General features: G+C 36.6%; 1 protein-coding gene across 1 annotated transcript in view; it reads left to right on the forward strand.

Annotated features, from left to right (window-relative positions):
• The window catches only part of PCCA (propionyl CoA carboxylase, alpha polypeptide), a 605786-nt gene that overhangs the window by 41248 nt on the left and 550264 nt on the right, over positions 1 to 14274 (forward strand). Inside the window, exons 3-4 of the mRNA XM_006846664.1 lie at positions 907 to 954; positions 1060 to 1128. Of these exons, the coding sequence (XP_006846727.1) occupies positions 907 to 954; positions 1060 to 1128 (117 nt within the window). The remainder of the gene's footprint in view (positions 1 to 906; positions 955 to 1059; positions 1129 to 14274) is intronic.

Here is a 14274-nt window from a genome sequence, read left to right on the forward strand (position 1 = left end):
ATAATTCTGCCCCACACCTTTCCTGATTTTAAACCATATTGTATCCCCTGGTTCTGTTTGACCAATGGCCTCTTGTTCTGTGCACAGGCTCTACATAAGCACAATTAAGTGCTCTGCAATTCACATTCTTCCAATGGTATCCATAGTTGGTTATGACCCACACAGTTGAATGCCTTTGCATAATAAATAAAACATAGGCAGTCCTCTTTCTGATATTCTTAAACTTAGTCTATTTGTTGTTAAGTGCTGTTGAGTCAATTCTGACCCATAGTGACCTTGTATAGGGTTTCTGAAGAGTGGCTGGTGGGTTTGAACCACCGAATTATGGTCCAAACTGACCTTGCAGTCCAGCATATTTTCCTTCAGCGCCACACCAATCTGCTTATGTATAAATTAACTTAGTTAATTGATTATTTAACAATATAATGACCAGCTCTTACTAGATGAATTTAGTGATAAATGAACATATTACTTGTGGTTTTTAACGTTACTCTAAGAAGCAATAGTTAATAAGATCATGTCCACTGTTAATTATGGAAAAAATTGGTGTTTTCTGGTCCTAAAGTTTTCATAAATTGCTAAATTGCCATTAAAAAAGAGATTGAAGTTCATTTTTATAGGATCAGAACATCAGTGGAGTCCTGATTTGGCCCTGTAGGATAAGCACTGGACTGCTATTTGCACTATTGGCAGTTCAAACCCACCAGCTGCTTCTTGGAAATCCTGTATAGGCTTCTTATGAGTGGCGCTGAACTACACAACTCAATAACAGGAACACTAGTAAAATTTTATGCAGTTTGTGGCTCTAATGGTCAATATTTTTGTACTGGACAGTAAAGTTTTAACTGCTGGATGCTGTGTGTGCACAAGAGCAATGTTTCCTAAAGTGTTGTTTCTCTCTTCTAGACTTTTGATAAAATTCTTGTTGCTAATAGAGGAGAAATTGCATGTAGGGTAAGTAGGATTTTTCTTTTCTTTTCCATTTTACTCTGTGAATTTTATTACCCTTAAATATGAATTATTGTTAATGGTTAATGTGAATATATATTTTTTAAATAGGTTATTAAAACTTGCAAGAAGATGGGTATTAAGACAGTTGCCATACACAGTGATGTTGATGCCAGCTCGGTAAGTATAGTTTTACATTATTTAAATCAGGACCTAATTTTGGGTAAAATAGAAAAAAATGAAAGATGTAGGGTTTTTATTTTATTTTTGGCCTGGAAAGGATATATTCAGTGTTTAAAAAAATCAATTTTATGTTTACTTTTGTAACAAGCAAAATAATGTCTTCAATAAATGTGTCAACTATTTATTTTTTTATTTTTTCTTTTAAAGCTTTAAAAACCAGAATAAAAATTTAAAAATTACCAGAATAGTTCTTGGTTATTGAGTAGATTTAAGCAAAGCTTTACGAAGTTAGTAAGAGCTTAATTAAATATTTATACAATTCTGTTTTATGAGAGGACTTTTCCCCACAGCACAGTTAACTACAGAATCACTAAGGGAATATTGTCATTGTTTAATTTTAGCAAATTATTTAATGTCTTCAGCTGAAAGTTTGATACATGAAAGATATGCTAATGCTAATTATACTTGAACAAAGGAAGATATAGCAGAAAGTAGTCAATGCTACATAACTTTAAGTGACATTTTGCACAGCTTGTATGTTCTAACAGTTGTTGTTGTTTTAAGTACCATACAGTCGGGTCCGACTCATAGCGACCTTGTGCAGAGTTTTCGAAGAGCTATTGCTGAGTATGAATCGCTGACCTTGCTGTTCAAACCGACTTTGTGGTCTAGTGCTTATCCTGTGATGCTACACAGAGACTCTTGTATAAGCCCATCAATTGCTTTACAGGAGAAAGATGAGGCTTTCTGCTCTTGCAAAAATTTAGAGCCTCAGAAATCCTAAACAGGGTTGCTATGAGTCAGAGTCGACTTGATAGCACTTAACAACAAGAAGTGACCGTTATGTCTTATCTCACTGTGGTTTTTATTTGAATTTGTGGTTTAATTTGATGAATATTGATGTTGATGTTGAATACGTTTTCCTATTATCATTCATGTGTATATTTTCTTTTGTGAAGTATTTGTTCTACATGAAAAACTGGAGAAATACTAAAATATCTATATGCCTTTCTCCTAGTTTTTCCACTGTCAACATTTCACACCTTTGCTTTACATCTCTTGCCATAGGAGAGGGGTTCTTAAAAATTTGTGGAAAAATTCTGATATTTTTAATTCCGGTTTTCCATGAATGTTTTGAAGCCCCTCACATACACACACACACATATGTGCATATGTACGTACATTGATATTTTGGGCTAAATAATTTGAAATAAATACAGACATTGTAGCATTTCATCCCTAAATTCTTTAACATTCATTTACCAGGAATAAGGGCATTCATTTACATATTTATAATACTTTATCAAACCAAAGGAAATTACTTGTTTTTCTATGATATCGTCTAATGTATAAACCACATATAAAATTTCCAAGTTGCCCCCAAGTGTCTTTTATTATATATATATATATTTTATCCAACGTCCAGTCAGGCTTCATGAACTACATTTGGTAATTATGCCTAGTTAGTGTCTCAGCCCTCCCCTCCCCTTCTTTTTTGGTTTGATTTTCATGATGTTGACATTTTGAGGAGTCCAGAGCAGTTGGTTATGTCTGATTGTTTGTTTTCATGAAACAATTTAAGTATTTTTAGTTAAAATAGTTTGGGTAAGAATATTTTACAAGTGATAATTGTTTATTATTATATTAAGAGGAGTCCTAGTGTGACACTATAGGATAAGCATTGGACTGCTAACCACAAGGCTGGCAGTTTAAACCCACCAGCTGCTCCTCATAAACCCTATTTGTTGTTGTTTAGACCCAGGAGTTGGTTCCAATCCACAGCAACACTGTATAGGGTTTTTGAGGAGTGGTTGGTGAGCTTGAACTGCCAACCTTGTGGTTCAAACCAACTTTGCAGTCCAGCACATTAGCCCACTGCACCACACCAGGACTCCTCCTTAAACCATATACAAGGTTGCTGATTACTGGAACTGACTCAATGGCACTTAACAACAGCAAAAATATTATTAAGATACATATAATGTTGGGTGGGTCTGTTGATTACATAAAGTTTGATGATGAGGTGGGTTTTACTGGAGCTCTCCATTATAATGGTTTGTTTCCTCTCTTAATGTTTTGTTTTGAATCCATGTGACTATTTTGTCTTCCAGCAATCTTTCACCTAACGTTTTAGATGAATAATAGACTTGATGTTCTTTAAGAATATTATGCCTGTTAATGATCTACTTGTCCTTTGTAGATCTTTTTTTAAATTAGCTTTCTCTATTGTATTTTTTTCTTATTTATTTGATACCCTCTTTCGTGCCTTATTAATTTTTGGCATATTTATTTTAAGGCTCTGTCATATTGTCAGATTATGTGGAACTCCTTGAAGTATATTTTCATCACATAATATGTTGTTTCTTCATGTACATAGGTTTAGGTTTGTGACTGCTCATGTGGTATATTGTTGAATTCTTCCAGAGTTTGGGTTGCAGTTATGGTCCCTAATGTTGGATGATCTATTTTTTTTCTAGTATGCCTTTGGGCTATCATTGATAGAGACTAATCTTTGTATTAATTTCTTGGGATAAGAGTTGCTAAATTTATGAGGATAGTGACTAGAAACAAAACCAAGCAAAAATCTCAAAGTTATATAAACACACATTGGGCCATGGTTTCTAATTTCCAGAGGAAACTTTTCCCCTTACCTCTAACCATGGAAGGTACAGTTAATTTTTCTTTTCTTTTGTTAATAACTAAGTTGATTTTTTTTTCTTCCACTGAAAATTAATCTTTGAGCAACTTGACCTTATATAGGGTTTTCCTTCTAATGTTCAACTCATGCAAGGTTTTGTTCTTTCTGTATCTGCTTGTTAAAATTCAATCTTTAGGTTATTGAAATTCCTACCTCTACTTTCCAAGATTTGTTACGATATCAGCTCCAGTAAGTACAGTTTGTTTTTCAGTTTCCTCTTTGTTTTGGGTCTTTGTAGTTTCTTGTCAGCTAAGCTACTCATTTAAATGATATTGTTATGTTTAATCTAGAATTGTTAGGTGTGTCTGGGAAGAATTCACATGTTACCTTGTTGGACTGCCTTAAACATAGTACTACATTTGTTCTCTGTTATAGTTCTCTCACTTTGAGAAGTAAAGGAAAGACTGATCAAGAGCAGCAAGTCTTTGCCCAGGAAAAGTAAATATGCAATGATAAGATGAGTGCAACAGCATCCTGGGAATTTAGTGATCTGAGACCAGAATCCAGCATTGTAATCCTATTCCAATGGAAAATGGGCAGGCAGCAGAAAACAATCATGAATTGCCTTTTATGTTTAATTTTCTTGGCCCTAGAAAAGCACTTATAAGATACATGCTTTAGAAAACTAATGGAAAAGATCAAATATTTTATGAAATTAATTTAACATGAAATTTTTAGCATTTACGTGAAAGCTTCCTGTTTTGATATAGGAAAACTCCATATTGTAATGCTTTTGTTGTTGTGTGCTGTCAAGTCAGTGCTGACCCATAGTGCACCTGCATAGGGTTCGTGAGGAGCGGCTAGTGAGCTTGAACGCGTAATTCTCTGTTGTTCAAACCAACTCTGTAGTCCAGTGCAGTAACCCACTGTGCTACACCAGGAGTCTACTGTAATGCTAGTTCTTCCTAAATTTAGTAAGTAAGCTTTTAGATTAAATCCTAATATAAATGACAGCATAGTTTTATTGGGGAAATTGGTAAAGAGTAATAAACATGAAATAATGGCCTAGAAAATTCTGAGGAAACGTAAAGAGGAAGTAGTAGACTAGGTATTAAAATGTATTAGTGGAAAGAATCAGAATGACCCCATATAATTTTAGTACTAGAAGAGTTGGATCTGTGGAATAAATTGATTGGGTTCTAGGCAGATGGCTGATAGAGGAGAATTTCTTGACTTGTTAAGAAGGGCCTTATTAAAATATTTTGAAGCAGAAGGTATAGATAGATACGGACCCTAGGATTGTATGTCTCTAAAGATGGATTAACACTGTGGTTGCAACAGTGGACTCCAATATGACAACATTTGTGAGGATGGCTCAATTAACAGTGTTTTGTGCTATTGAAAATAAGACTTATATTAGTCAGAAGGTTTCTGTGACTCTAGGACACCTAACAACAACACCAAGGAAATAACCATGTTTCTCCTCTACTGTGATTTTTGTCTTTATTTTTTTGGTAGTGTCCAGCAAGTAAAAAATAAAACTGTTTCTTGGCTTTAGTGAATAGAAGTTTCTAATTGGGAAGGTGGTGGTGGTGGTGGTTATGTGTCGTGGAGTTGGTTCTGACTCATAGCAACCCTGTACAGGGTTTCCAAGGCTGTGAATCTTTACAGGAGCAGAAAGCCTTATCTTTCTCCCTTGGAACAGCTGGTAGTTTCGAACTGCTGACCTTGCGGTTTGCAGCCCGATTCGTAACCACTACGCTACCATGTTGTTGTTGTTAAGTACGGTGGAGTTGGTTCCGACTCACAGTGACCCTGCACAGGGTTTCCAAGGCTGCAAATCTTCTGTTGTTGTTGATAGGTGCCATCGAGTTGGTACTGACCCATTGACACATCTTTTCCCTTGGAACAGCTGGTAGTTTAGAACTGCCGACCTTGAGGTTAACAGCCTGATCTGTAACCACTATGCTACCATTGTTGTTGTTGCTAAGTGCCATTGAGTTGGTTCCGACCCATAGTAACCCTGTTATAGGGTTTCCAAGGGTGTAAATCCTTACGGGAGTAGAAAGCTTCATCTTTCTCCCGCGGAGCGGCTGGTAGTTTTGAACCACTGACCTTAAGGTTCGCAGCCCGATTCGTAACCACTACGCTACCAGAGCTCCTATAGGCCTTAGTTAATTCATCTGGCTAATAGTGAAAACAGATAAGTTGAGAATTCAGAGAATTATTGGACTTACTGGAACATTGTTGTGAAGTGCCATCGAGTCAATTCAGACCCATAACAACAGTCTTGTATAGGGTTTCTGAGGAGTAGCTGGTGAGCTTGAACTGCTGACCTTGCTGTTCAATCCAACTTTGCAGTCCAGCGCATTAACCTACACTGCCACACCAGGACTCCAATTGGAACATGAAATGTATAAAATATGAATCTAGGAAGATTAGAAGTTGTCAAAAATTGAATAGAACGCATAAAGACTGATTTCCTAGGTATTAGTGAGCTGAAACGGACTGGTATTGGCCATTTTGAATCTGACACAATCATATGGTTTTCTATGCTGGGAATGACAAATTGAAGAGGAATGACAATACATACACATCATCAAAAAGAACATTTTAATATATATCTTGAAGTATAATGCTGTCTGTGATAGGATAATATCCATATGCCTACAAGGAAGATCAGTTAATACCACTATTATTCAAATTTATGCACCAATCACTAAAGCCAGTGATGATGAAACCCAAGAGTTCTACCAGTTTTTTCAGTGTGAAATTGATTAAGCATGCGATCAAGATGTATTGATAAATTACTGGTGATTGGAATGCAAAGGTTGGAAACACAGAGAAAGGATCAGCCATTGGAAAACTTGGTTTTGGTTAGAGAAATAATGCTGGAGATCACAATATGAGAGTTTTGCCAGACCAATGACTTGTGGTTCATAGCAAATACTTTTTTTGAGACTATACACGTGGACCTCACCACATAGAATACACAGAAATCAAATTGACTACATTTGTTAGGAAGAGATGGTGGAAAAAGTACATTTAGTCAAAACAAAGTCAGGAGCAGACTGTGGTTCAGAGCATGAATTGCTCATATGTAAGTGCAGGCTGAAGTTGTAATTTTTTTTTTTTTATAAGTCCACTAGAACCTACATATGAATTTAAACACATTCCACCTGAATTTAGAGATCACTTGAAGAACAGATTTGATGCATGAGACACTAACAACTGAAGACCAGAAGAATTGTGGGATGGCATCAAGATCATCATATAGGAAGAAAGCAAAAGGTCATTAAGAAGACAAGAAAAAATGAAAAGGCCAAAATGGATGTCAGAAGAGACTTTGAAACTTGCCCTCCAGGGTAGAAATGCTAAAGCAAATGGAAGAAATGAAGAAATAGATGAGCTGAATAGAAATTTTCAGTTTCAGAAGACAAAGTCAAGTAAAATGAAATATGTAAAAACATAGAGTTAGAAAACCAAAAGGGAAGAACATGCTCAGCATTTCTCAAGCTGAAAGAACGGAAGAAAAAAATTCAAGCCTCGATAACAGTATTGAAGAATTCCGTGTGCAAAATTCTGAGTGATGCATAAAGCATCAGAAGAAGATGGAATACACAGTCACTGTACCAAAAAAAAGGTTGATGTTCAAACATTTCAAGAGCATAAGATCAAGAGCCACTGATACTGACGGAAGAAGTCCAAGGTTAACTGAAGGCTGATTGGCAAAGAGCAAGCCTCTCTAAATCGATAGAATACAAATTTAAATCTTTCAACAAACTAATGGTACACATGAGGCACTCACTCATCTGTGCCAACAATTTGGAAGACAGCTACCTGGTAAAGTGATTGGAAGAAATCCATATTTGTGCCCATTACAGAGGTGTGACAGAACAGAATAAGGAAATCACTGGGCAGTATCATTGATATCTGGTGGACAATATCATTGATGTAAGTAGAGTTTTTCTAAAGATAATTAAAAAACAGCTTCAACAGGACATTGACAGAAAGCTGCCAGAGGTTCAAGCCAGACTCAGACGAACATGTGGAATGAGGGATATCATTGCTGACATCAGATGGATCTTGGCTGAAAGCAGAGAATACTAGAAAGATGTTTACCTGTGTTTTGTTCATTATGGAAAGGCTGTCAACTGTGTAGATCATTGACAGGCTGTGGACAGCATTGCCGAGAATGAGTGTTCCCAAACACTTAATTGTGCTCATGTGGAAGCTGTGCATTGACCAAGAGGCAATCGTTCAGACAGAACAAGGGGACACTGAATTGTTTAAAATCAATTCAGGAAAGATGTGAGCCAGGGTTGTATTCTTTCATTGTACTTTTTCAATTATATGCTGAGCAAATATTTTGAGATACTGGATTATATGAATAAGAATGTGACATCAGGATTGGAGGAAGACTCATTAACAACCTGCGATATTACAGATGATACAGCTTTGCCTACTGAAAGCTAAGCTGACTTAAGATACTTACTGATGAAGATTAAAGACCACAGTCTTTTGCACTTCAATGTAAAGAAAACAAACATCTTCACCACCGGACCAATAAATAACATCATGCTAAATGGAGAAAGGATTGACGTTGTCAATGACCTTCTTTTGCTTGGGTCCATAGTCAACACTCTTGACTAGAAATCAAACATGTATTGCATTAGGTATATTTGCTGCACAAGACCTCTTTAAAGTGTTGAAAAGCAGTTTCAGAACTAAGGTGCACCTGACCCAAGCCATAGTATTTTCAATAACCTTATATTCATGTGTAAGTTGGGCAATGAATAAAGAATATGGTGGGAGAAGAGGTGCATTTGAGATATGATGTTGGAGAATATTAAAAGTATCATGGACTGCCAAAAGAACACACAAATTTGTGTTGGAAGATGTACAGCTGAGAGGCTCATTAGGCATCAGGGTGGTGATACTACATCTCTCATACTTTGAGCATATTATCAGAAGGGACTAGTAGTCCCTGCAGAAGGACATTATGCTTGATAAAGTGAAGCGTCACTGAAAGAGAGGAACATCCCCAACATGATGGATTGGCACAGTGGCAGCAACAATGTGCTTAAGCTTAACAATAATCCTGAGGATGGTGCAGGACCTGGCAGTGCATAGGTCCACTCTGAGTCATAACCGACTGGATGGCACCTAAAAGCAGCAAACAGCAACAGCATATCCCTCAGAATACACTGTAGATCACCTATGCTTGAAAAATTAGTGAATTTTTTCAAGAAAAAAGATTAGTACATGTCCCTAGAAAAATAGCAAAAAATATTGCTGCATCTATATCAAATCTGTAAAGTTAATTTTTTTACGTTTTACTTTTAAACAGAAATTCATTGAGTACAATTAAAAGAGCCCTCATTTTAAACTAAGAAAATGCTCTGTACCTCAATTTTTTAACTATATTTTTTATTCTGTCTGTACTCTTAAAATTGAACTACCAATATTTTGTTGCTTTGTCTATGTACAGTAATGTCAGGTATAGACGAGGAATAGTTGATATTTAACACGTTAAAACACAAACGTGAAATCAGGAAGTATTCATTGTGATTCCTGTCTTACCCAGGCAGCCTGCTGGTGAAAATATGCTTCCTGGTGCGTACTAGTGGTAGTCTTAGGGTTCAGTAATGAGATGCATTCGGTTCTCCTGTGAGCGTTTTTGAATGATTGACAGTGAGGCGAGGAATCATCACATATAATGCCTGCCTTTGATAACATTCCCTGCTATCCCGGGAGGTACTGAGGACAGACAGTACTCTTCGTGATGGCAAAGTAATTAGTGTATGTTGGTTCCAGCTGAACAAACTGGAGGGTAATGATCAGGTAAATAGGGATAGAATATATTAATGTAGGCTAAGGTATAAAAGATCTTGGGGAAAAAGTTACTGTAATTTCATCTTTAGTCTTACTCTAGGAGTACATAGAGATGAAACAGATTCCATGTAATAACCTCACACAGACACCCTTTCTACTTTATACAATCTACTCTCTGCCTTTTTATATTTAAATAGGAGTTTAAGTTCCTACTACTTAAAGGGGGAAAAAAATAATAAAATCTGTCAGTGGACTTCCTGCTTATGCTTTCGTTGATCCCCAAGTCAGATGAAACTTCTATGGTCAGGCTTGTAAAATTCTTTTTTGGATGATAGCCAAAAATTATAGGAGTCTTTCTCCTATTTGTGTGTGTAGTTGAGGTGGTTTATTTAAATAACCTCTAGCTTTGGTAGCGTAGTGGTTACGAATCGGGCTGCGAACCTTAAGGCCAGCAGTTTGAAACTACCAGCCGGTCCGCAGGAGAAAGATGAGGCGTTCTGCTCCCGTAAAGATTCACAGCCTCGGAAACCCTGTACAGGGTCGCTATGGGTCGGAACCGACTCGATGGCACTTTAACAACAAGAACATTAGCTTTATTAGCACTGGATATTTTAAGACGCTAGGCAGGCCTGGTCCTTGTTTCCCAATTAGTCCTTATGTAGTTGAGAAGACTTTCCCATTTAGATTACAAAAAAGTCTATAAGATTCTTAATTTATTCTCACATGTATGCAAGATTTGTCATTGTTTAATATTAATTTTCCTTATCAGCAACATTCATTATGTCCCATGGAAAAAAACTGTAATAATCCATTTAACTCTAAAGGAGGAATTAATTTCATTAATTTGATTTTGGATCTTGGAGTTCTGGTTATTAGGTAATGAAAAAGTTTTAAAATGGCTTACTTGCTCTAAAATTTGCTATTGCTCACTGCTGTGCATAGGGTCGCTATGAGTTGGTGCTGACTCGATGGCACCTAACAACAACAAATTGTTCACTTTATTCATAAAAGTTAGCCTTCAGTAACCTTTTTGATTAAGAATACAGTATATCTACCTATGCAACTTGAAAACACTAAACTTTTCACTGACGAACTAGCTAGTCAGTAGAAGAAAGTATTTTATTAGATGTGCAGATATTGCCTTTTCTTTCTTGCTTTTATGGTTTTTGGAAGAATTTATCTTGCAGAAACATACTATATCAATTTAAAATGTTTTGATTATCTTTGGCTTGGTTAAATTACTTTCTTTACATTTTTTACAAAAATGGAATAGGATAGGGTTCTTGGTAGGAATTTGTTCACATTAATATGGCTCATCAGGGACATTATATTTAATTGGAGATCCTGCAGAATAGTAGCAGGAGGCTGAAGAGAATTACTTAGCATTAGCAATGGCTCATCTGGGAGTTGTACACTAATCAAGGAGCTTGAGTGTTAGCAGTGGGGATGATGGGAATTATGACGATTATGACATGTAAGCACGTCTGCGTGAGAACTGGACAGGCAATGAGTTAATCAAGAAGTATATTAAATGGCTCCCATGCTGATTCATTATTATCTGCACTATCAGATTGTGTATTTAAAAAATACAGTTAATGAATTCAATGTATGTATGTATATATACATATATATATAAACTGAATCCAGCCACCATTTTCTCCCAATAAAGTAACCTCAGATTACATTATAGAACAAAAAAATTGCCAACTGTGATGATAGTGTGATTAAAAAAAAAAAAAAGTAGTGTCTTATTTTTTAAAAAGTATTTTAGAATAAACCTTTAATTCTTTTTTTTTAAAATGTTTTATTGTGAATTATATGATAGTTTAAATGGGAGAACTTTAGTTTTGCATTCATTCCATCGTATAACATCTCATTGCCATTGTTCCAATCCCCTCCATGCATCCTCAAACACCCAAAGGGTATATCCCAGAAACCCCCCCCTACACTTCCCCCTCCTCCCCCCAGTTTTCGGCCCACAGTCCCTTTCCCTCTCTGAGTCCAAAGTCCCCAGTCGCTTCATCACTCCATGTCATCATCTCTGTCTCTATCTCAGGCTTCTCTGTTTCTCTGGGTAAGGTCCCAGTCTCAGCTCTTCTCCGTTGATGGTCCCAGAGGCCTCTGCTCCTATCCTGGAGAATTAATCACTCTCTTCCTTGTTAACAAAACTTCTACCTTTGCATTTCCAACTCTCATAGTCCATCCTGATAAGCATTATTCACTATAGTATCAAGAGTTACTCATCTGTATCTCCTTTCATCAGCTCCGCCCAGACATATTGAATAGTACCTACTGGAGAGTCTGCCTTCCGCCATGCTCCCTAGCACCTGGTTCCCTCTTGAAAGCTTGTAAGCCAGTCACTTCTTGCCTTTGTAGCCCCCCCCTCCCCATTTGAGTATCCAGTGTCCAAGCTGCCTTTCTCCATCCACTCTGTGTGTGTGTGTGGGTGTGTGAATGTTTCTTGTTGTGAGGATTTGTTCTCTCTTTTGAGTCGCTGCTCCATAGGTATAGGTCAAGTTCATCAGACCGTATCAGTTCACTCTTTTTTTTTTTTTCCCCCCTCTTCTTTCCTCTCCTGGTTGAGCTCCGATCATCTAGTCATCCGGTCCAGGTCACATGGGTATCATTTACAAGTGTGGGCGCTCCTGTGCATATTAAACCTTTAATTATTGATTCATTGGACAGTTATTTGTTGTCAACACTCTTGCTTATTTATTTTTTAATAAACTTTTTATTGCGACTTGAGTTAAGGTGTGCAGAGTAGACCATCAATTTTACATTCAACAAATCATATACTTTGCTTCATTACATGGTTGCAGTCCCCTCCATGTACAAAAGTTAACAGTATTTACTACTATTCACTTTATCTATTGCCTTCCTCCCTGTCTCCCACTGCCTTCATCTTTCCTCTGCTGACCTCCTCCTTGTTGTATATTGCCAGCCCTGTCACCGTGTTAACATGTGTTTACCATCTAGCCCCAAAGTAATTTTCCCTCCCCCTCAAACCATCATAGATTGTTTCTTATATCAAGAAAAACCTTTCTTAAAAAATGTTTTTACAACATTGGTCTCATACAATATTTGTAGTTTTGTGATCGACTCATTTCACTCAGCATGTCCTCCAGATTCAACCATGTTATGAAGTATTTCACAGATTCATCATTATTCATCAGTGTTTACAGTATTTCATTGTGTGTATGTACCAAAGTTTATTTAGCCATTCTTCTGTTGATGAGTATTTAGGCTGTCTGCATCTTTTTGATATGTCTCTTAAAGACAGCATATGGAAGGATCTTGTTTTCTTATACATTCTGCTTTCTATGCCTGTCTGTTTTTACTTGCTCCATCATTCTACAGGTAAACACTCTTGAAAGCTTGTAAGCCAGCCACTTCATGCCATTATAGCCTCCCCCATTTTTAATAGCCAGTGCCTTAGATTCTGGTCTCTTATCAACCCAGTACACTAAGGAAACAAGGTTGTTCCTTGATAATGGAGAATCATTTCATTCTGGTTGGAATTTTGAGTCACTGCATTCATAGGCAAAAGTCTAGTTAATTAAATTATAGCAATTTGCCTTTGTTCTCAGTATCAAACATCTTTATTTTCCTTGGTTCAGGTTGTGGTCAACTAGTGGTCCAAGGTAGGTTAGATGAGTGCTCGCTGCAAGTTTGGGAGTTCACGCACACCTCCCTGCACTTTAGACCAGCTGGCTGCTTCACTTTCAGCCCTAGCCCCAGGGGCTGGATCATTGCTCATTGGCTCAGAAGTTCTCACATCTTCCTAAATTTCAGACCAACCAACCCTTCCTTTTCTTTCTGTCATCTCATGGTCAATGGGTCAATGTTGTAAAAACTGTAACTTACTTTAACTACACAAAGGATGTGGGGTTAAAAATTAAATTTATCTCTATTCCTAGAATGAAAAAATAATTCTAGTTTTTTAGAGAGATGTTTCCATGTAACACATAAAACTAGTACAAAATCAAATAATTAATGTTTTAAAATGCTCCTAAACCTGGCATCGTGAGTCGTGGTGTTGGTGGAAACCTCCTTTATTTTAGTGGTTGTTTTTTTGTGTCAGGTAGACCCATTATGTTCCAAACATGATTAGAGTCGTCTGTCATGAAATTATCTGTTAAGAATTTAAGAAATGTACATAATTTGGGGAACTGGAAGTAGTAATTGAATTTATTTTAGAAAGTAAATTAAAATGCAGCATAAATCCATGAGCAAACATGATGATGTTGTTACTGTGTGTCATTGAGTTAATTCTGACTCATAGCAACTCTGGATAGGATTTCCAATGTTGTAAATCTTCACAGGAGCAGAAATCCTCATCTTTCTCCCTAGGAACTTTGGTGGTTTTGAACCATGGACTCTACAACTAACAGCCCAATGCCTAACCTACTACACCACCAGGACTCCCAGTCTGATTATAGTTTTAGGCAAATTTAAAGAGTTACTATACAAATGAACAGTTAATAATTATTTAAAAGGTTTTCTTTGTGCATTGCATGAAAGTTTACAGGGCATATCATCAGTTTTACATTCAACAAATCATATACCTTGTTTCATTTCATTGATTATAATCCCCTCCCTGTACCATCAGTTAACAGTATTTCTCTCTATCCACTTTAGCTTTTTTAAAAAACACACAAACAAAAAACCTA

This window comes from Chrysochloris asiatica, unplaced genomic scaffold (genome assembly GCF_000296735.1).
Source record: "Chrysochloris asiatica unplaced genomic scaffold, ChrAsi1.0 scaffold00029, whole genome shotgun sequence".
NCBI lineage: Eukaryota > Metazoa > Chordata > Mammalia > Afrosoricida > Chrysochloridae > Chrysochloris > Chrysochloris asiatica.